Genomic DNA, 24,687 nt, shown 5'->3' with positions numbered 1-24,687 from the left:
AGTAGGACTTGGTCCAGCATGTTCAAAGATTATCTGGATTTAGGGTGGAGATCGAATTAGAAAGGTGAGAATTTGGACATGGCAAAGTGAAGTACGGTGGAGCTTTTCCATGGATGTCAGAGAGGGACATGGAGGGGGCGGTGAGGGAACAGACAGGTGGTATTTTTAGTGATCTTTCTTCCTTGTCACCCACTGTTGTGTCTTCATCTCATTTCTGTCCTTAGAGGACTCCATGCCATATGGAGCGTTCCACATCCCAGATCCTGACCACAGAACTCTGATGGTTATGATTCTTAATCTCTTAGGGCTCTCTCAATGGTAACCACACAATATGTGCCCCAAAGAAGGTAAAGGACAATGGGGGAATAAATGGGCTCCGAAATGAAACAGCCTGGACTCATATTCATGACAGGTGCCAATTTATGTTAGCAGAGGAGCTTGGTGCTTGGGAGAATGACAGAGCACCCAGAATCCCACTCTAGGAAACATGACATTGAGACCACCCGGAAAAGGCTCCAATATCTACATCCAACTTACAACCAAGATGCAGCATCTGAGTAGGGAGAGAGCCACCACTTGAGTCGGGGTGGGGAGGGTTGTTATTGGGATGGTCACATCTTCAAACTTCCCGTCCTGGGGAAATTTTTGTTTAAGAAAATATTTTCTGTTCCTTATTGATATTAATTTGCTTTTCTTTGAGACTACTTTATTTTCTTGTTAGTCATAGAAAGGCAAGCAGAGAAGCATGTAGGGAGATAAAATGCCAAATAATAATAATGAAGCAAGGAAACCTAGGCTCCAGTGCTGTGTGGTGGTCTTCATGTTTTGCTGGTTTCACACTAAAGCTGCAGCTATTCTCCAGTTTCTTTGTTGACATATGACAGTCTGGTTGTCTAGTCAAGGAATCTCTCATTTTGCAGTCAATTATCAAAGCTTCTCTGTATCGTCCGAATAAATTGATGAATTAATCCTAAATAAAACATCTCAACTTTATCTTTAAAAATGATTATTACTTTCTAGCTAAATATTTTTGTTTTTTCTCCAATGAATAAATATACACATCATACGCGTGCATGCATGTGCATACACACATACACACACACACACACTATCAATTTACATATAGTTCCATTCAGATTTCACTTCTTTTTGAGCCAGAGTCTCCCTGTATAACCCAGGCTGGCGAGGAGCTCACCAAGTGCTGGTGTTATGGGCCTGTGCCACTGAGGTCGGCCCATCTGCAGGATATTTAGGGAAGATTGATTTTTTTTTCAGAATATAAAGCTATTCTTAACATCTTTCAGACAAAAATTGAAAATATTATTCATAAAGTGAAAAGCTGGCACAGAATGAATCTGCAGCTGGTTTAAAGAACGCATGTAAAAAAGACGGGTTAAAAACTGGCAACACACAAGGAGAAATGTGGAAGGCAAGGTCTGTGCCAGTTATGAATACAGATAATTTCTGATCTCCTCCTCAACCTCAAGTCATCAGAGAAGGCAACTGAAGTCAACACCATCCCATTGGAGAACGGCAGAATGATTGACATCCCAAGTGTTGACAGGAATGTTGAACAAAGAGGATGTGCACTTACTGTTACAGGGACAGTAAATTGATGAGGCCACTTGAACAAAGTCCTCAACATCATATATAACAGTGAAATGCAGGGCTGGAGAGATAAGCAGTTAAGAGCACTTGCTGCTCTTATAAAGGACCTGGGTCCAGTTCCCAGCACCCACACAGCAGCACACAACTACCTATAACTCACATTCCAGGGGATCTGATGATCTCTTCTGGCATCTACAAGCTCATGTGCATTAAAAAATAATCTTTAGAAGATTATAAGAGTGAGAAGGAATGGAGAACACCAAGGAAACGCGGCCCTCTAAATCAACATGATTAGAGTTTGGATGAACTCGTGGAGGCTGAGGCAATCAGCACAGGGCCTGCAGGGGTCTGCACCAGGGCCCTGTGTAGACATTATGTCTTTTACTTTAGTGTTTTTATGGGATATCTGAGTGTGTGAATGAGTGGGTCTCCGATTCTGTTGTCTTCTCTTGGGCTCTGTTCCTTCCTTCTGTCTTGTCCCATTCTGATGTGTTAGTTTGTGTTTTATCTTACTATATTACATTGTATTTTACTATTGTCCCTTAGAATCCTGTTTGTTTTGTAATGAGGGACAGTAGGGGAGTGGATCCAGATGGGAGTGGGGGTGGGGAGGAACTGGGAGGAATAGAAGGAGGAGAAACTGTAATCAGTATATATTATGTGAGAAAAAAAATCTATTTTCAATAAAAGGAAAAATGAAAAGTTACTGGAAAAATCTTTTAAAAAAGCTAAATATGTATAATACATTTTGAAGAAACTCTCCTACTTGACTGGGCATTTGTGCTGGCTGCTTTTATTTCAACGAGACAGCTATAGTTATATCTGAGAGGAGGGAGCGTCAGATGAGAAAATGCCTCCAGACATTTGGCTGTGAGCACACACACACACATATAAGGCATTTTCTTAATTAGTGAACAGTGTGGGAGAGCCAAGGCCCTTGTGGGTGGGAGCACCTTTGGGCTGGTGGTTCTGGGTTCTTTATTTAAAGCAGGCTGAGCAATCCGTGAAGAGCAAGCCAGTACACGGTATCCCTCCATGGCCTCTGCATCAGCCTCCACCCTCTAGGTTCCTACCCTGACTTCCTTTAATGGTGGACTATGATGTAGAAGTATAAGCCAAATAAACCCTTTCTTCCCCAGCTTGCTTTTGGTCATGGTGTTTCTTATAGCAACAGTAACCCAAACTAGGGCAGTATTCAAAAGCAATAGGCAAGAGGCAGAGAAAAATATTGCAATAGTATTATTTCCAACAGCTGAAAATAAGAGGCCCCTCTTGTAGCTGGAGTTTCCTCCAGTCTTGCCTGGCCTGTGGTCAGGACAAATCTGTCTCACCCACCAGTCCCACAGCTGCTCAGACTCACAGGAGACTTATATTGCTTACAAACTGTATGGCTGTGGCAGGCTTCTTGCTATCTAATTCTTCTATCTTAAATTAACCCATGTCTATCAGTCGATAAGTTGCCACATGGCTTGTGTCCTTCCAGTACCTTACATCTTGCTTGTCATGGCAGCGGCTGGCAGCGGCTCTTTGCCTCAGCCTTCCACTTCCTAGAATTCTCTTCTCTGCTTGTCCCACCTGTACTTCCTGCCTGGCTACTGGCCAATCAGTGTTTTATGTATTAACCAATCAGAGCAACATATTTGACATACAGATTATCCCACAGCACTTCCCCTTTTCTTTTTTTCAAAAAGGAAGGTTTTAGCTTTCACATAGTAAAATTACATATAACAAAACAATTATCAAGCAAGAATTACAGTTACAATATCTAGTCTATTTGTATTTGGCAAAATTAAAGAAGATATCCTATTTATCTTATATTTGTGAGGTTTCATATCTAACTTATCTTTTATCATAACTAAGGAAAATTATAACTATCTCTGTTCTTCAACTACATCAAAGACCTCAGAAGGATATAATACTACCTGAGAAATGGGAGAAGGATGCAAGCAACTTTCGGGAGTCTTGCAAGAGTAGACAGAGACAGCTGGCAGCCTGGGCAGTCATCCAAAGTTCTTCTGTAAATTTGGGGCATCTGTCTCTAGCCCACAGGCCTGGAGTCTCTCAGTCACTTTTCTCAGTGTCCTGTAGAATGTCTGGCAGTTTCCTCTGTGAAGCAGGAACCTGAAGGACCATTTTGCCAAGCAAAGTTCAGGACTTTTCTACAGGTCCTGCATGTCCAGTCGATCAAGCAGTCCAGGCAAGAACAGTTTCTTGTCCAAATGGCTATTTTTGCCAAGGTGAAGATAAACTCCATATGGAATGTATTTGATGCCCATCCTCCTCTCTGAAGTAAATTGGTGCTGCCAGGAGCAGACATGTCTCACTGTCCAGAAAGTCTAAATTTTTGAAAATATTTTAAATGCCATATTCTGTAGGTCTTTGAAGTGTTTGAAGATTACCTGTCTATCTGAAATATATCTATGTATACCTAGAAAACTTCGCATGACTATAAGTTTGACTATCATAGAAGACTAATTGATCTGTATTTCTTAATTATCCATTACAATATAAATGAGTGACATAAACATAATACCTTAAACAAGAGTAGAAATATACACACAGTATAACAAAATTAACTTTAAATTTGTATCAATAAACTAAAATCCATAGCAATGTAAAACATTTCTAAACAAGTTGTTACTCTTTAAAAGTAGGTTCATTAATCTACCTTTTCATCCTATCATTATCTATACTATCCCCTTTCTTCTTTAGAAAGAGATCGCAGTTATAATCAACCTGTTTTAAATAAAAATATTGGTTTTTCTCTGTCCCACACCAGAGGGCTTTTCTAATTTGAGACACAAGAATCTCTTAACATTTTCTTTTAGCAATATGCCTGGGTTTAGAGAAGGAGGAGCCAATTCCATCTCCAAAGCCAGCTTGGTATATTTGGGAATTTGGGCATAGCTTCTCTTACTATTTCCTGCTGGAGGGGGGCGCTGTATCTTATGGGGACACAGAGAAAATTTTAGAATTATGGAGTAGCCCGTGAGGGTGTATTGTCTGAGCCAGTTGCCTTGAAACTGTTCTGGATGTTGGATCATCTGGGCCATGGTGTCATCGGAGATTTTTCAGGGTGTCTTGGCTGGTCAAACCTGATGTATCTTAATCTGGAACAAATCCATAGCCTCTTGCTTTCTGTGGAAACAAAAGCAGAACCTCCTTTTCAAAACAACATATCCTTAGATCCAAATTTTGAAGTCAAGGTATCTTTAAAATATCTATATTTGCTTAACTCAGTAGCTTTTACTATCAAATGATTTTCTGCAGTTAAAAATCCCAAAGTCAACACAATCCAGATTCTCTAATATCTATCTTTATGTAGCTTATTTTTTTTACACCACCTTTACTGTCTCTTTAAAGACTATTTTTAAAAGCTAGCTATTTGTTTATATAACTGCATATATTCCTTTTTCTCTCTCTTTCAATCCTAGGTACATGTTTACATACATTGTAAACCATTTAAAGTCTTGTTCCATCTGAATCTGCGTTGTTGTGTAACTATTGTTTTAAACTGCAGCAGTTAGTACTAAAGCAGAAGTCTTGGCTGTTAGCTCTGCCCAGTTATTTTTTCAACATGGTGGAGATAATTTACTGCTAGAGCTGGGAGCCATCGTGGGCCTATGTTTTTATCTAAGCAGCGTGTAGCCCAGAAATCTTTTTTTTTTTTTTCTTTTTTTTTTTTTTACTAGCAAAAACTATATCCAACACCCAGCATAGTACCCAGCTTGGAGACACCTCTGTGTAACAGCATAGGTCAAGCCCAAACACATGCCATGAACCCGCCATAGAGTATCTCAAACCCGCAGGCTGCCACTAACTTGAGAGAGACAACTAGGAAGCTGTTTTTAGCTCCATTTTAGAATCCTTTTTCTCAGGTTTTAGGTGGAAACTCTTGCCTACCCATTGAGCGCCATTTGTAGCTGGAGTTTCCTCCAGTCCTGCCTGGCCTGCGGTCAGGACAAATCTCTCTCACCCGCTAGGCCCACCCTAGCTGCTCAGACTCACCCGAGTAAACACACAGAGACTTATATTGCTTACAAACTGTGTCTCACTATCTAATTCTTCTATCTTAAATTAACCCATGTCTATCAGTCGATAAGTTGCCACACGGCTCGTGTCCTTCCGGTACCTTACATCTTGCTTGTCATGGCAGCAGCTGGCAGCGGCTCTCTGCCTCAGCCTTCCACTTCCTAGAATTCTCTTCTCTGCTTGTCCCACCTGTACTTCTTGCCTGGCTACTGGCCAATCAGTGTTTTATGTATTAACCAATCAGAGCAACACATTTGACATACAGAACATTCCTCAGCACCCTCTAATGCTTACCTTGAGAACAAAGAGTAAATTAAGGCAGATAATTTAATAAACCTGTACATACCACAACACATGGCATAACAGTGGGACCCCAGTAGTCTGTGTTGAGCAGTGAGGTAGTGGTTGTCTCGGGGTAGGCAAGCATGGGTTGTCACCAGGCATAGCCACAGGAGGTTTGTGAAGACTACTGTTCTGTTGACTGGCCTGACTGTTCCTTGCATGTGTGTACTTACTTTACATAATTTCACAACCTTCTGTACATTTATAATTTTTGCATTTTTTCTACATATTTTTAAGTATTTTTTGTTTTGTTTTGTTTTTTGTTTTTTGTTTTTCGAGACAGGGTTTCTCTATGTAGCCTTGCGCCTTTCCTGGAACTCGCTTTGGAGACCAGGCTGGCCTCGAACTCACAGAGATCCACCTGCCTCTGCCTCCCGAGTGCTGGGATTAAAGGCGTGCGCCACCACCGCCCGGGCATTTTTAAGTATTTTTAAGGGGATCTTTCATTACTTGTTTCACTAAGCAGTTTTGTTTACTTAAGCATTTGATTCTCCCCCACTGAATTTCAACCTGTTTTTCTTTTTCTTTTTTTCTTTTCTTATCAGGTATCTTCCCATCTTTGTGTATATCCTACATTTCTAATGGATTTTTATGGTAAATGTGGCAGGGACTTCCAAACTGTCCTCCATCTTTGTTCTTTTCATCCTTTTGAGTAATAGCACATTTTGGATTTCAATGGGCCTGTTGCCCATCCATTCTAAGTATGTGTGCACACATGTATGCATGCAAAGTTCTAAAGACAACCTTGGATTTAATTCCTCAGGAACTAGCCACATTATTATTTTTTTTTTTGAAACAGAATCTTCCATTGTCCCATACTTCGTCAAGTAGTCAAGCTAGTTGACCAGTGAGCACCGGACTCTACCTGTCTCTGTCTCCCCAGTACTTAGAACGCAAACCTGTACCAGAATCTGGGAATCAAACTTGGGTCTTTGTACTTGCAAAGCAAACATTTAACTGGCTAAGCCCTAGTCCCATGGGATACCTGGCTGCATTGTTTGTGAGATGGTACTCGGGCTGCAGTGAACAGTGGGAACAGCGGGCGCTGCTCATTCCTATCTTCTCTTCCATGTTTCCTCCAAACTCGAAGATGTCAGTGTCTTGGAAAAGCCTGGTAAACAAGGGTTCCAGGTGCCAGAACTGCCATGCTGCAGAGAACCATTAATTTCTGTTTTATTTCAGTTAAAGTATTTTGAGCTTTTTTTCCCCATTATTATAATATAGAATATAGTCTCTGTCTTACACACTAAGTATGCCCTAAATACTGTGATTCATATACATCTTTGGGTACTTGGTTAGGCTCATGTCTTTTTCTGAGATGTCCTGGCTTAACAAAGTGATCAAGGCTATGCTGCATGTGTTAGTCTATCTACTGCTGTTTTGTAGACACGTCACCTCGAGAGACATATTCATTTCTCTGAGCTTCAACATTCCCAACATAAATTGGGACTAGACAGTTAGTATGAAGAGTTAACACTGACCGTACCTGTGAGAGTTTAACGTAGTCAACAAGAGGAAAGTTTCAGTAATCACTGGTGGTATAAAATCAAGGAGCAAATGAACACGGGAGCTGGAGAGGTGGTCAGTGGTTAAGTGCACCTGGTGCCCTTCCAAAGGAGCCACGTGTGCTCCCCAACACCCATGACGGATGGCTCACAGTTACATGTGAATCCTACTTCATGAGACCTAACACCCTCTCCAGGCCTCCACAGACACTGCACACATGTGCTAAAATCTGCATACGAGCACCCATACAGAAAGCTCAAAAATAACATCTTTTTTTTTTAAAGAGCCACTCATCTTGTTTTATAATTCCTGCCCTCCAATAAACTTACAATTATTTTATAGGATCTGTACTATAAAATCTGTAACCATCATTCTATTTCTATGTTTATAAATAGCATGTGTACACACCAACCACACAAAACATCTCACAGCACCATTGTTCCAATAAGCACAGCCAGAAGACTGAGTTATTTCCCAGATGGAGGAACAAAACTAGTTCTTAATTTTAGCCATTTTCTCTTCACTGTGCACAATTTCATTTCCTGTAAAACACAGGCAAAAATAATCTGTGCTAGTCAAGTCCATAGAAATGGACTTAGCTATTACAGTATGTGAGAAACCCTAAAGATCTTTAAGGTGTTACAAATAAATCAGACTTTGAACTATAGTATTTCCCTTCTAGAATCTTCTAGCAATTCTCAATCTACAGGACATCCCTTAAGTCCTATAATAGGGTGATACTGTGTTTGAGTTTTGTTTGCCTGGAAATATTCATTCTTCAATGATAATTGTCTGTTCATACAAGCATCTATTGGTATACATTCACTCAGATTCCTGGAGTGATATTCCAGCGCCTTCTGACTGTGGATCGAGACTTCTGCTGACAGACGACCTGCTATTCTGTAAAGCTGATCTGTCATCTCTGTCTGGCTGATTTAAATATAGTCGTTCCAAGGCTATATGCAGTTCTCCTGCTGCTTATGCAAGGGTAGATTCTTAAGATGATATTGTCCTGGTTAAAGATTTATTGTGTTTTCTAACTCTGAGATCTATCTCTCTCAAATTTCCTTCCTTTTTCTTTAAAAACAGAAACTCTTATTCCTTAACCAAGAGCAAAGCAAAGCAAAACGTGTCACCTTGCCCTGCTTCTCTGCAAGAGAACAGATCTGATTTTCTTCTAGTCCTCAGTGTCCCTGCAGGCAGATCTTGGCCTGTGAATGTTCTATTTTACTGTGCAGGTTCTATTCATGTCTAATGCCTCATTGCTCACATAACCCTGGGCATTTGCCTGACTTACAGAGCTCAACAGTTTAAACCTGCTGCTGCTCAGGCTTTGTAGTTATTTCATGGGGGAAGTTTTCTTTGCTAAAAGAATGTTTGCTGTGGAATAATGCTTTTGTACACTGGTTTAATAAAACGTTGATTGGCCAGTATCCAGGCAGGAAGTATAGGCAGGAAAAACAGACAAGGAGAATTCTGGGAAGTAGAAGGCTGAGTCAGGAGATGCCAGCCCACCATCCGGGGGGCAGCATGTAATGGCACACAGGTAAAGCCATGGAAAACGTGGCGACATATAGATTAACAGAAATGGGCTGGGTTTAAGTCTAAGAGCTAGTCAGTAGCGAGCCTGAGCTAATGGTCAGGCAGTTTTAATTAATAGAGGCCTCTGTGTGTTTATTTGGGTCTGAGTGGCTGCAGGCCCAGGCGGGACCTGAGAAAACTCTAGCTACAAATGTTGAGGGAAGTAAATGTTTTTATCCCTGGAAAACATGCTTTTACTGTATATTTGTTGTTGTCTTTGAGATGTAATATTGACATATTTCCCAGGTTGTTCTCAGACTCAGTGTTTCTGCTTTTACTTCCTGAATTTTAGGGTTACAGATACATGCTCCCACACATGAACTATGTTTTAAAAAAATCAAGAACACATTTTGAGATGCACATACAGCAATGTACATAAACATTTTGTTGGCATGTTTTAGTTCTCTATAAGTTTTCAGTATTTTTGAATGAATGGGTTTAGTTTATAAAATTCTGTGAGCTGGCTTTTTGTGAATTTGAGTAGGGTTTTATAATTGCCATTCAGGAGAGTGGTGGTTTTGCTCTCCATGGCTCTTGGCACCCTCTTTTCCACTTCACTCCTGCTTGAAGAGATTTTACATTTACAGCAATATTATATAAAAGTGCAGCATGCTAAATATGCGCCATCCCCATAGGCTCATCCTGGCCGACATCATCAAGATTCCTCACCACCAGCAAGCCATTGATAAACCACTGTCACCAAAATGTCTTAATTTACACCACCCTTCATTGTCACAGTATAGTAGCATCCAACCAGCATAATCCAACTGTTCTACAAACCTCCTCTTGATATTCATCTCTCCACCCATAACCCCAGCACCTACCAGTTCTTTACAGTCTCTATAGTTTTGGATTTAGCATGAGTATATAAATCCTTTTTAGAATTGTGCCTTTCATTTATAAGCATATACTTTAGATCTCTCTCTGTCTTTTCTGGTGTGGATGGTTCATTTCTTCTTAGTGGTAGATAATATTCTATTCTCTGGTTGCCATATAATCTACACATCTACTGAAAGTCATCTTGTCAGTTTGAAAGTGCTGACAATTATGAACAAAGCTGATGTAAGTATCCATGTGTAGATTTTCTTTTTGTGTGTGTGGGTATAAAATTTTAACTTCTAGTGATAAATGTTAAATAGTGTGGATACTGAATTATATCTTAAGAGTGTGTTTAATATTTTTAAAAGAAACTGTTAATTTGTCTTCCAAAGTTGATATATGCTTTTCATTCTCATGAGTAATAGTTGAAAATTAAGTGGTTTTGTATTTTGGAAGCTTTGTGTGGATTTTTAGCCCTTCTAATAGGCAGGTAGTGGGATTGTTGGCCAATCTGCACTTTCCAAGTGACATATGATGTAGAACTTTCTTTTAGACACTCATTTGTCTACTCTATAACCTTAGTCAATAGAGATACTGTCTATTTTTCTCCTTGTTTGAGGTTCGTGGCCTCTTTGAATATTGTGAATAACTTTTTGAACATATTTTTGTTCATACACATACACACATTACAGTCTGTGCTTTGTTAAACAATGATTTCTTTCTTCTTGTAGTTTCTTTGTAACTTTTATTTATTTTACTTTTTGAGGTTATGAATCAATTACATTTCTTCTTTTCCTGTCATTACTCCATAGCCTCCCATATACCCATCTCCATTCTCCTTCAAACTCATTGCCTTGGTTTTTACAGTAACAATGCATTTACATATTATATAATATATATGTAATTTATATATGTGTAATTTCTTTCTTTCCTAAAGAAAACCTCTTCAGTCTGTATAACATTTGTATGTATGTTTTCAGGGCTGACCATTTGTCAGTGAATGATCAATCAGTGTGCTCTTCCCTGGGGAAGGCCACTTCTCTCTCTCCTAGCTGCCTACAGTTCCTTGGGTAGGGTTGAGGCCTCATAGGCTTTTCTCTGTCCAGTCTAGAATGTTCTTTGGTATCATCCTTGTATAGCTCACATTTGGGCAGTCATGTTGGTGAGACATTACGGGTGTAGCTTCTGATGTTACTAGGAGGCACCATCTCACAGTAAACTTCCTGATATTCTGGCTATTAGAATCTTTATGTCCCTTCTTCTCAACTGTTTCCTGAGCCTTAGGTTCAGAAGTGTTTTCTAGATCAATCCACTGGACTGGCTTCCACAACCCTTTGTTCAGTTGTGGTTTTTCTGTAATGCTCTCCATCTGTTGTATGAGAAGTTTCCTTGATGATGGTTGTAGACTACACATATCTCTGGGTATAAGGGCCAATGTGAGTATAGGTTGTTCTTAGAAATAATGCTGATCGAGTAAATTAATTGCTATAGATTCTCCTTCAAAAACTATGACTTTACTAGTGATGAATAGTGAGGTATGTTTTCAGTACCAGTCATGACCTTCCTCTTGTTAGATAGGCCTTAAGTCCAATAAGAGAGCTGTTGGTTACTGACAAGGTAAGATTGACACTTGTACAATTAGGGCTATCATGACATGATGGTCATTGATGTGGTTCATATGACTCATAGCTGGGCAGAATTGTTGGTTGTCTTCTTCCTATGGAAGCTTGTATGGTGATGTCTGGTACCATGAAAGCTAGCCCTCAGCAAGGGGACATTCTTATCAGTTCCAGCTCAGGGGACTCTGGGTCCTGTTTTCAAAGTGTGTGATGTCTTCAGCATTGGGGTTGCCTTGCACCTCTGGGGGTTAGGCAAGGGCAGCAGCAATAGGCTGCACATTTGGAGTCTCCTTGACAGTCCTGGCCAACAACACCAAAGACAGATTCTCATGTCTGGTACTTTTTTGTTGTTGTTATAGTTAGGTAGGTCATCTGAAAATACACGTATTACCACTTTTTATTTAGTAAATAGAAGTATAATTCCTTGTGGCTTTTCAGACATCCTTGTATTTTACCCACCTTCTTCCTTCTGTATTTGCTTCCCTCTCCCTTCCCTAAAGAGGCTCCCTTTCCATTTCCCCTATCAGATTCCTTGGATATTTCTGTCCCCCTTTACCCTCTTCCCACTTTATTCTGCATTTACATCTCCCCTGCTCTGAAGATCTGCCCTTCTTCCAGTTTTCTGATCAGAACTCCCTGCTATCCCCTCTCTATTACTTCCCAACCTCCTATCCTATAAATGGCCCCATTTTACCTTCCTGGTTTCTGTAGTTACTACAGGCTATGTTTTTATGTCTGAATATTTCCAGTTAAAGCCTCCATGAGATAAAACATGCAACATTTGACTTTCTGGATCTAGGTTATACCTCACTGAATATGATCTTTTCTAGTCTTTTCCATTTACCTGCAAAATGTATGGTTTCATTTTTCTTTATAGTTGAAAATATTACATAGTGTCTATATAGTGTATTTTCATTATCCATTCACTGGTTTAGAATATTCAGGTTGACTTTATTTCCTAGTTATTGTGACTAGAACAGCAATGAACATGGCTGAGCTAGTATTTGTGGAGTAAGATGTGGAGACCTGTGCCAAGGAGCAGTATGGGTCTTATGATAGATTTAAATACATATGGCAAAGATATAGGTACTTAGCTGTAAATCTCTAAGTCAGCTTTTATTAATCTGAATAGACCTGTATAACCTTAAGTATTTATCACCATATAGAGTATATTCTAAATCAGAGTTGAATCACATGTCATCATACAATAGTCCACATCAGTGCTGCTGCTCTTGGTCTGATGGCAACCATTTCTTACACCAAATACAGTGTTAGAGCTATATTTTTCTGAAATGGCTTCTTCAGAGGTATTGCTATTTGCAGGCATAAGTTCTGCATTTGTTCTGATTTTATCTTATAAGCATTATTCCCTCTCCATAGATATTATAGGAGTGGTTAGACTGCAATTTTCATTTACAGATCATAGATGTGACATTGACAATTTTTAAGAAACAGGTTTGAACTTTTCTATGAAACTCTGAATAGCTGAGAGCTTTAGTCTTGTTATTTCATAGGAGGCCAATTATATAGAACCCTGTAACCTGGAGGGCTGTGACATGATAATTAATTATTAGCCTGTATTTTTTAATTATACATTGTATTTTTAAATAAGTCTGACATGGGACCTCAGTCCCCTCTTTCCTTTAAAGAGCATGACTGGCCGGGCGGTGGTGGCACATGCCTTTAATCCCAGCACTTGGGAGGCAGAGCCAGGTGGATCTCTGTGAGTTCGAGGCCAGCCTGGTCTACAGAGTGAGTTCCAGGAAAGGCGCAAAGCTACACAGAGAAACCCTGTCTCGGAAAAAAAAAATAAATAAAGAGCATGACTGACCCCACTCCCAATACAAACATTTTGCAGTGAAGAGTTATCAGCTTTGTTTTTGCTTTTGTTTTTAAATGAAGAAAACCAACCAGAATTAACACAACAGGGTCAAATCTCATACCCCCTCTGGCCTTCTACAACTTACTATATACCCTTAGTTTCCTATCTCTGCTCCTCTGGTTCATGAAGGCATTCTTATTTTAGACAAGCATCTCTTTCCTTTCTCTTCTATTCATTATTCCAGTCTCCTGCCTTCTTCCTATTTCTCAGACAACATGAAAACTTTTATCAACGTCCTTCTTGTGGTTTCCTTCAGTAGTCCAGAATATTGCATGGCATAATATTTCAAACAAGAACAGAAACATACATATGCCATAACAAAACTAACTCAAAATTTTACGTCAACATATAAAAACATGTACCAACATGAAACATCTGAGATTAGCAGTAGTTCTTTCCTTACACTACCCAACGACAATTTGTAACCAACCCCATTAAATGATGACAAATACCTATAACCCATTGGATCTGAATGAACAAAAACCATATATTTTTCCATGAAAACAAAAGCATACTTTTTTCTAGGCAATGTCAGAACATGAAAGGGTTGATGGGAAGTCACTGGCAGCAAGGGCCTTGATGCACAGTGAAGAATTTGGCTCAGGAAGGAAGTGAAGGGGGAGTGCAGCAGCCACAGGGGCAGCTTGTGGCCACAGAGTGCCTTCCTGGCAGTCAGTATCCTGAAAATAAAAAGATTGTCACCTTCCCTGGCCATCGCAAAAAATCAGCCCCAGTTTATCTGGTGTTTGAAGTCCTGCCTCAGTGCACCGTTACAACATGGCTGCAGCTGAGCAAACAGAGGAAATGAGTCAAGTGTTATGTAGTGAGTGAGCAGACAAAAAACATAAGGGGGCAACAGAGACCACAATGTACTGGCACAGCACACACAAAAGAAACCAGGAATGGGATTGTCTCCCTGGGGAGTTCCATTTTGCAACAGGGATGTTCCCATTCAGCCAAAGGGACCATCTGTCCCAGTTCAACCAAAGGGACCCAGTCATCCCTCTCAAGTGAGTCTAGCACATCTCTTGGCCCACGTGGTGGAGGTGCCTCTAGTGCATCCACCAGGCAAAACTTGGCCTCTAAATTCAGTCAGCTCAAGCTCTCTAGAGGAAGAAACACAGAACGAAAAACAGAAACATGGAACACAGAAGAGAACGGTGACATTCAGACAGTCAGAACAGTGACAGACCAAGACAGAGAGCGCTCACACTTACACTTACCAGCCAGCTGGGTTTCCAACACGCAATGCGTCAGGGGTCTTGGGGTGAGGGGCTTCCTGGCCAATGCACCATATGTTAGGGTCCAAGAGAAGCTCCCAAGAAAGACTATCATTATGCAATCAGCAAGAACATTTATTATTTCCAACATATTGGGGTGGCAAATAGTGGCCCTGAAGGGAGATCACAAGCTCCTGTTAAGCAATTAGGCAATTCCAGGGAGGATGGATTAACCTGGTGCTGATTGGTGGAGGAAAGATACGACTGGGGACTGATTGGCTGGAGGCTCTAGTGGTTAGGGACCTTCCAGCTGTAGGGTATGCACAGCTATCTTTAGCTAGAGCAGAAGGCTGCAGGGGGGCGGGGTCCTGCTGATCCAGCAGAAGGCTGTGGGGCACCTTCTGATTGGTTGCCCCTGAGCTGTGATCTTCTGAGAACTGCTTGCTCAGCTCCAGCCAGTTTCAGTAAACTGAAACTAAGGCCTGGTCCCTGGCAGGGCTGTCAGAAACCTCTCATGGCTCTGGTCTGGCTCCCCAGCCCTCTCAGTGTAAGACTGTGTCTGATAGGCCAAGCTCCTGGAGTGTTGACAACCCTGGTGTACGACTGTGTCTGATAGGCTGATCTCTGGGTGAAGCTGTTTTCCACTGTGCTCTGTGCTGGCAAGCCTGGACCTCCTAGTAACATGGCCTTTTGTTTGTGCTGAAAAGAGGATTAATATTCCATGTAAATAATTGTAATTATCTTCTCATTGAAGAAACATAAACTTGGAATGCAGCACTGTTTTCATGGTTAAGTTGTCAATTTTGGAATAAATAGGATTTTTTTCTATATCTTTGCAAATGAATAGCTGATGAAAAGTTAATAAATTTTGTATAGAGTTGCTTTTCTCAGGCTTTTTTTTTTTTTGAAGATTCAAAACCTCCATTTCCTCTTTATGTGACGTTTATTTTGGCCTGCTTTTCTTTCCCTGAAATACCTTCTGCTTAAAATTATGCCTGCTCTGTATTTGTTTCCCTTTTAAAAATATTGCCAGTAGCTTAAACACATGGAAAGAGCTAAGAAAAAGTGCAGTGCATGTTCCAAATTATAGTTTGATTGAAAAGCATGTGGTTTTACACAAAATTAGTGAATGTCTGTAGTGATCAATACCTAAAACTCAAATGTTGTACCTTGAAACATTCCTATAAATCACTTAGTCAGCCTGATGCTTTGTTTTTACGGATATTTTGTCAACTGAAGCCTTCTAGGTCAAATGGCAAGATCTTTCTTTATGATAAAAAAGAGTAGTTTAGAGATTGTCATGTTTACTTTAAAATTAGTTTTTCTATTTGAATAAATGGTACCTTTCACTATAAATAGAATCTTGAAGGTGACTGAAAAATTAGAATATTTACTGGTGGTCTTTGTGAGTTATTGGGTTTGGAATTCTTGAAAAGTGAGTCCCAGAAACATATTTGTGTCTTTATCCACTCTCTGTCTCTGTCTCTCTGTCTCTGTCTCTGTTTCTGTCTCTGTCTGTCTCTCTCTGTCTCTGTCTCTCTCTTTCCTCTTATTATATAATCACTATAGTTGTTGAAAATTGGCAGCCCTTCCTTATGCTTTTGGATCTAAATATTTTACTATTATTGCTGTCCATAACAACAGCTAACACATGATTACAATGATTTTTACCAGTTAGGACACCTGTCAGGTAATAGCTTATCTGAGGAAGGGAGGGTGGTAGACATTTTTACCCCTGACTCTGGCACAGTATGTACCATGGTATATTGCCCTTAGTTAGTTGTTCTCAGTGAATTCTGTGTGGAAAAGGAGGGTGAAGTTCAGCAGAGACTTGTGTCATAGGCTCCACTCATGTGTTGGCTAAGCTTTCTCACATTTGTTTAGATATCAATTTTCTTCAACAATACCAAAGATTTTCATAGGATCTTGAAGTGTCATGTTAGATGAATTCATTTCCTGAATTCTTGCTGTCTTTGCACACCTTTACCTTAAAATTTATTCCATAAAATAAATTTACTGAGTTCAGTAAATGTGCCATTCACTCATCTTAATTAATATAAAACAATGGCATTATGGCTTAGTCTTTGATAACTAGGGTTAATGCTAATATTTTTAGAATCAATAGTTTGAGAAATGTGACCATTACTAAAAATTAAATTAAGTAATTTAGACTACAATAAATTCTCAGAATTTGTCAATGCCAAACTCTTTTATAGTATAGTTATTTCTATGCTCTTGAAGGGATTATTCTAGTATATAATATCAGGCTGAAAACATCATATAATATGGCACTTCTGTTAATTTCCTCCCAATTCTATGTTCAGTGATTATATAGTAGAGGCTTGAAACAGCCATGTTGGAAGTGTTCAACACATAAACCAGAAAATGCCATAAGCCAGGGTTTGACTTATTCTTTTATCTATTTGCCTAGCATAGAATTTGAATTATCAGTTTAATGATCAAAATTTGTACATGGGTGAGAAAATATTTAACAGTAAATCAAATACCACATTTATACACAAAAGTATTGAGAAAACTGGGTGTGAGTGAGATGAAATTTTGTCATCTCATAGACCAACCAAAGCCATAGGCCAGCTGAATTTTTTAGAAACATAGAAGTCCACGAAAACATCCTGTGAGAATTAGACTCCTACATAGAATTTATCATGAAAATATACTTTATTACTATGTAAAATTGCAAGCCACACATCTTTTATGTCAGTGAAGTTTATAACCTTATGTACTTGTATACTTCTTTTATGAGATAATTGCCTAACATTTACTATCCCACCCCATATCTGCCTCCATTAGAGTTTAGTTTGAGCTGCTTAGCAACACTTTTCAACATTAATGTGTATGTGGACAGTTTGATAGTATATTATTTGAGTTTTCTCATTCCATACTGCTGGGAGTAAACTGCATGGCCTCATGTACATGAGGCCAGTTCTTTGCCTCTGATCTAAGTAATATCTCATCCCCTCATCTTACTTTCTTCCCACACATCCTTGTACTTAACATTCCAAATTATTAGATACTACATTTCCACTGTGTTGTTGGAAAATCATTCATGTACCATACTATTTATCATTTAAAGTGTAAACTTTGGTGGTTTCAATAAGTCCAGAGGGTTGTACAACAATCACTATCATCTAAATTTAGAATAATTTTATTTTTCTTAAAAGGTCTTAACCATTAGTAGTAAGTCTTTATTCTCCCCTTTCAAGACTAGAATTGGTCAAATTTATGTTTGCATGTCAGGTCCTTCATATGAATGGAACCATACAATGCATGGTCTTTTGTGTCTGATTTCTCTAACTCAGCACCTTCAGTGTTTATTCATGGCATATCATGACAAATACTTTGTCCTTTGTTTGTGAGAATAGTATTCACTTGTATGGTTATGCCATATGCATATACTCCTCATTTCAAAGAACTTTAGATTTCTATAATTGGATATTAAAAGGTACTGGTTTTATGAGACAAAGAACTTCAAAATATGATGTTGAGTTCATTTTATATTGGCTATCTGCTGCTGGGTATGGGGCCTACCCTTAAGAATAGTTTGTTTGCCCTGTGAGAATCCCTTGGAGAAAGCTAAATTTTCATTTTCAAGTAGTTATCAATTGGAGATAGCTCTGGGTTAGGGATGGTGGCATGTGTTCACTTCTCCTTTCAGATCTAAGACCCAATCTGGTACAGACCCATGCAGGCCCTGTGCATGCTGCTACAGTCTCTGTGAGTTCATATATGTGTTTGTACTGTTATATTTAGAAAGCCTTGTATCCTTGGAGTCCTCTATTCCTTCAGCCCCCACACTCTTTCTGCCTCCTCTTCTGCAGAGTCCCCTGATCCCTGAGGAGAGAGATTTGATGGAGACATTCCATGTAAAGCTGAGTGTTCCAAGGTCTCTCACTTTCTGCATACTGTTTGATGGTGGATCTTTGTATTTTTCCCATCTGCTGCAGAAGAAATCTTTGATGATGGCTGAGTAAGACACTGATCTTTGAGTACAGCAGAATATCATTAGGAGTCTTTTTTTTTCTGAAATTCTTTAGTAGAACAGTAATATTTGATTTTACTCTAGACTCCTGGGCTATCTAGTTTCAGATTCTCAGCTATGAAGCAACATTGAGTATGGGTTCCATCTCATGAAATAGGCATTAAGTCATTTGAAATATTGATTGGTCACTCCCACAAGTTTTATTCCACCATATCTTGCAGGCAGGTCACCATTCTATACTGAAAAGTCTGTAGCTGGGTTGGTGTTTATATTTCTCCTTTGGTAGCATGCATTGTCTTCAGGTAACAAGAACACTAGCCCATAGGTGTGAAGGCTGTATGTAGAAACCAGCTTGACTTCTCCATGCACAATGAGTTTTGAAGGTATTGTCTTCAGCAATGAGGTCTTGCTGACAATTTATAAAGAGTGACCTATAGCCTTGGTAACAGCCTTGTTGTTTGCGGGTTCCCATGAGAACCCTTTGGCCAACTATTCAATTAGATATAATCCATGCCTGGTACTGGAATCTTCATTTGGTGACAAGGTATTATCATGTGAGGGCTTTTTCTTTTCTTAAATTTTGTCTTTTTTATTGTAATTTTATTTTTTCCTATATCTCCCTTTGGTTAAACCCTACAAGCTATTTGTGTATATATTATGACTTTCATTTTTGTGTTTTTATGGAGTCTGAGTGTAAGAATAAGTGGATCTCTGAGTCTATAATCTGTTTCTTGTGCTTTTCTTGGGCTCTTTTATTCCTGGCTTTTGTTGTGGTTTTTCTATTCTGAAGTGTTTATTTTGTGTTATCTTATCATTATATTATATTTTGTATTACATTAATTCCTTAGAAGCCTGTTTTTCTAAAGAGAGACAGAAAGGGAATGGATCTGGTTGGCAGTGGGTGGGGAGGACCTGGGATAAGTAAAGGGAGGAGAAACTATGATCAGGATATATTATTTGAAAAATCTACCTTTAATAAAAGAAAAACAAAAGGAACAAAAGCCTTCATGATGAACAAATGTATATAATGAAGGGTCAACAAAGAATTGTAGAGGAGAGTGAGACAACGGAAAAAATACACAACCAAAGTGTGTAAATGTGGGAAAGAGATTAATGTACTAGAGAAACTTAACAAAGAAAATGTATACAGGGGAAGACAGTACACATTACTAAGCTGAGGAACTTGACATCCACATGTGCAAAACCTTGAATTATCTAGGAGGTGCAGCTGTTCATCAGGGATTGATTGAGTATAGTGATCTCTTCACAAAGAAAATGTAAGTTATCAGTATTCTCTACAATATTTTGACTCAGCATATTTTTTGCAATAAATTTATAATATAATGATGTACTAATTACTATGTTGCTATAATAAAATAGCCCAGAGAAAGCAAAAGAAATGCTGCGGTGGACACTTGTTCAAATGTTGTATGGACTCCATTTATCATTCCTCTTGAATATACATTCGTGTAGAGCAGCCAGGTAATATGGCAAATCTGTTTAATAAATTCTGAGTTACTGCTGAATTGTCTGAAGAGTCACTGTGTAATTTAGCATTTTAGTAAACATGTATGAGGGTTTTAATGTCTCTAAATCCTCAATATATATTTTCATTCTGGCAAAGCCAGTGAATGTGAAGTGCTATCATAGGGCTCTTCTGATATACACTTCCCATCTAACTACTAACAGTGATCACTTCATGTTCATTTGCTCTTTGAGCAGCACCTTTAGAAAAATTCTCATCAAAATCAATTGCAACTTTTGTTAATTACCTGAGAATTTCAATCATATTCACTCACCTATCCCTGGCTCCTCCCAGAGCTACCTTCCTTCCCACACAGCTCTTGGTCCTTACATTTATTTTTTCTTTTTTGTAAAACCTATCTAGTCCAAATTGTGCTGCCCGTATGCTCTTAGGTTATAGCCATCCACTGTAATGTGCTCAACCTGCTAGGAAAGTGCACTCTTAAAGAAAGCCGACTCCCCTTCTCCCAAGAGCTCTCACTTGTCAATAACTCCTTGGCTAGGGTGGAACTTGATGCCCACCTCCCTTCTCTATGATGGGATTTCCCCTGTCTCTGCCTTCTGTCTCACCAAAGGAGCAATGAGATTAAAGAAGTACACCACCCTGCCTGGCTTGACTTGATTCTGGGAAAGTTCTCACAATTTCTACATTCAGCACTTTGCCCCACAAACCATCTCCTCAGTCCCTACCTAACGGATTTTAATGTCATCATAAAGTTCCCTATTAAGAGTGATCGGTGGAAAAGAGGTATATGGAAGAGAAGGCAGTGTTCTGAAAGCCCAACTGTGGAATGTTAGCCGCTAATCAGGAGCACAGGAGGAGGGACTTGTTTTCCTCCAGGAATTCCAGATGGAACACAGCTTTGTTGACACTTGACTTTGGATTTCTGACCTCCAATACTATGAAAGAATCATTTTCTGTTTTGTTAAACAAGTAGTTATAGAGAGTAATGAAAATTTATCCCTCAGCAATCAGCTCTTTAATATTTCTTCCCTGCACTAGAAAGTGGGTATCATCAAGTTCTCAATTATATACTATATATTTATATATTATATTAAGATATATATATGTGTATATATATTACATCAAAGTGTATAATATATATCAATTATATACACTCACATATATATTTATATATAGATACCTTGAGAATTCTAGTAGCTAACACAGAACTTGCCAATATTTATGATTTTCAGATACTTTATAAAATGGATAAATAGGTTATCATTTTAGATTTAAGTGGGTAAATGAGTAAGATTCAAATTAATCTGGGGAAGAAAATACATTACCTCCATTTGTAAGATTATGCAGAGTGTACATTTGGCTATTTAGCAAAGAAACATGAGTAGGCACTGTACAAATTTTATGATGTGGAAAAAAGCAGATAAAGTTTCATGGAAGACTTTGCTGATGGACAGAGTCAGAATTTAGATTTATATTTAGTAGGATGGATGTTCTCTGAGGATGGAGGATGCAGGCTAATGTGAGACCTCTGGAACAAGTTGTGCTTTCTTGGACACTGCCCTTTAAGCTGTGTGTTTCCAGGTGGGTCATTGTTAAGTTCCATGTAGTCCTTGCTATGCATTGTTCTTGTGACACAAGGCAGAGTGGTGCTATTCTGGGGATCCTAATATAGAAGGGGTGCCCCAAGGCTTTAAACAGGTATGAGAAGGATCTGAAGCCAAACTAGAAACTATCAGCATCACAGGTGACATGTGAGGGAGCACTTCAAACTGAAGGGTGGTAAAAGATCCAGCAGTTGAGCCTACTACGCAATCTCGTGTATGACGTTATATGAGCATGCTGCTCCAGACTCTGCTATGTACAAAGCCTACTGCACATTGCAAATGCACAAATAAAAGCTAGATGTAAGAAAAAATAGATGCTGATTGCTTTTCATTTTGTAGGAGCTCAGCCTGTTGGCGTTGCCATTGGCGGACAATCTTGCCTTTGACTCACTAACTGCCTAAAACTTTTACTTGGAGTAATTACCCTCTCATGGTATTATTTTTAATTAAAAAATTGATGTAGATGACTTTTCTTAGAGCTTCCAGCTCACAAAAAAATGGCACAGAGACTTATTATTGAATATGAAGGCTCGGCCTAAGATTTAGGCTTCTCCCACTACCTATTATAACTTAAATTAACCCATTTCTACTCATCTGTGTTGCCACATGACTCGTAGCTTTTACCTCTTCCGCATGTCTTGCTCCCTCTGTGCCCAGCTGGCAACTCTGCCCTTCTTCTTTCCAGAGCTCTCTCTGTCCAGAAGTACCTGTTATACCTCCTTCCTTGCTATTGGCTGTTTAGCTTTTAGCTTTTCATTAAACCAATCACAGTGACATCAAATATCTCACAACAAGTTGATATTAAAATTACATCTTTTCCCTCTTCCCTCTCCTTCCCTCAAACCTTCCCATGTACCCACCCTTATTTTCTTTAAAATTTATGGCTTCTTTTTAAAAAGTTTATTAAATATATGTATATATATATATGTATGTATATATACTCAGTCTGTATTATGTTACTTGATTGTATATATTATTAGAGCTGACCATTGGATATTGGATAATCAATTGATGTGCTTTTCCCTGAGGAAGACTTATTTCATGGTATTTTCAAGCAACAATGGCAAGGTCATATTATACCAGGCTATTCTTTAGGAACACTATGTGCATGTGTTCAAACATATATGTATTGTTTGAGTGTGTGTATGCATGTGAATGTGGGTATAGATGGTTTTTGCAAATAGGAATCCATTTTATGCTGCAGTCACATAAGATTAACTTTTTCATGGAATATTAATCTTTTCTAATGTCTCAAGCCTACCATTTAATATGATTTAGCATCCATTTCAACTGTTTATTCTTGCCTGGACTTCCCTCTGCTGAAACATAAAACCTCCCTATATGTCAAGTTATATTTCTTCCACAGAGCTTTCTGAGCAGGAGATAACATGTTGATCCTTGACACCCCTACAGGACCCTAATTATATTGCAATGTGATCATTAAAATGACAAGTGCTGCCAGCCTACATTGAAGGTTTATAGTTTGACAGATTGGGTCAACAGCTCCTGTTGTCTCCATTTTGCAGCTGTGAAACTTGAATTTAGAGATGCATAAGCAATTTGTTCAATATGAAGTTTTATTTGGGAGATTCATTGTTCACACACTGGGTACACTCCTTAGAGCAGTGGCTCTCAACCTTCCTAATGCTGTGATCCTTTAATACAGTTCCTTATTGTGTGGTGACCCCCAACCATAAAATTATTTTCATTGCTACTTTATAACTATGATTACTATTTACTGTCATGAATATTAATGTAAATGTCTGATTTGCAGGATATCTGATAATGTGACCCCCATGAAAGGGTCATTTGATCCCCAAAGGACTCACAACCCACAGGTTGAGAACCACTTGCCTCAGAGAATGACATTTTAGTACATCTGCCACCCAGTCTACAATTGGAGAGAGGTGCCTTTTGTTTCTTAAGTTATGATGTTTAGAGGTAGAGGCTATATATTATTATCCTTGTCTTTTATTTTCTAAATACAGCAGGCATGATCTAGCAACTCAAATATTGTTTGCATGGATTGAGCAGTATCTAGAGTGGAATTACTGTAGTAAAAATTACCAGGTGCTAACATGTAATTTGTAATTTTTAAAATTATGCTAATGGCTAGGAATCATTATGAAAACTCAAAGGATGAAATTGATGGGTAATAATGATTTATTTCATATTAACCATGGTTTTCACTAACATTTTATAATTCAGTATGTGTAATACACATATTTATGGGATTGTTGGGTGTGGTGGTATCTATATGAGGTAGCAGGACTGGGAAATTGAGGCCAGCCTGGACTACATAGAGAAATCTGGTCTTGAAAGAACAAGGAAGGCAAGAAGATGATTTGGTTCATTTTATCAAAATATTTTGGTTTAATCATCTGTTAAATGCAAATAGTTTCATTAATCTCATGTGTTTTTGTTTCGTTCTTTTTGTTGGTGTCATGTATCATCGCCAGGATGGCGTCGGAGTTGATGAGAAGCTGTCTTTAAGGCGAGTGGCTGTGGTTGAAGATTTCTTTGACATCATCTACTCCATGCACGTGGAAACAGGGCCGAATGGAGAACAAATTCGGAAACACGCTGGACAGAAGAGAACTTACAAAGCAGTAAGTGGAAGAGGAGAGAGAAAGCCTGCATTCTGAATTTTGTTACTATTTTTGATGTTGACAGGAGTGTAAAGGGTTAGTAATGTCCCGTATTAGAGTATGGTCAGACTCAGCACTTATGCCACAATTTATCACTTGCTGTGTTAGTCATGGGCTCTATTGCATAAAGTTTAAACCTGTTTCTATAATTCTTAACTTAATTTCTTTAAATATGTATAAACATAATATTCCCAGTCAAACACCTATAAATAGGAAGACATAGTTGAAATGTATATTCAATGTGTCATAATATATGAATTATGTACTGGGAGATAAGAACATGATTATAATCATTCAAATTCCTATTTCTTACCTCTCAAGTCAAATGAATGTATTT

The 24,687-nt window shown here is 38.8% G+C and overlaps 1 protein-coding gene across 8 annotated transcripts in view; it reads left to right on the top strand.

The window, feature by feature from the left end:
- Nol4 (nucleolar protein 4) overlaps positions 1 to 24,687 on the top strand; it is a 321,213-nt gene that overhangs the window by 60,350 nt on the left and 236,176 nt on the right. For 6 of the 8 annotated variants that reach the window (XM_037196983.1, XM_028887719.1, XM_028887721.1 and 3 more), the window contains exon 2: positions 24,162 to 24,311. In XM_037196983.1, coding sequence (XP_037052878.1) covers positions 24,162 to 24,311 — 150 coding nt within the window. Of the gene's footprint in view, positions 1 to 24,161; positions 24,312 to 24,687 lie in introns of those variants that run through there. The other 2 variants (XM_037196982.1, XM_028887724.2) reach the window with 1 other exon arrangement.

The sequence above is a fragment of the Peromyscus leucopus genome, chromosome 19 (assembly GCF_004664715.2).
Source record: "Peromyscus leucopus breed LL Stock chromosome 19, UCI_PerLeu_2.1, whole genome shotgun sequence".
Taxonomy (NCBI): Eukaryota; Metazoa; Chordata; class Mammalia; order Rodentia; family Cricetidae; genus Peromyscus; species Peromyscus leucopus.
The sequence above is the reverse complement of the archived record's forward strand: the minus strand, read 5'-3'. Positions and strand labels throughout refer to the sequence as shown.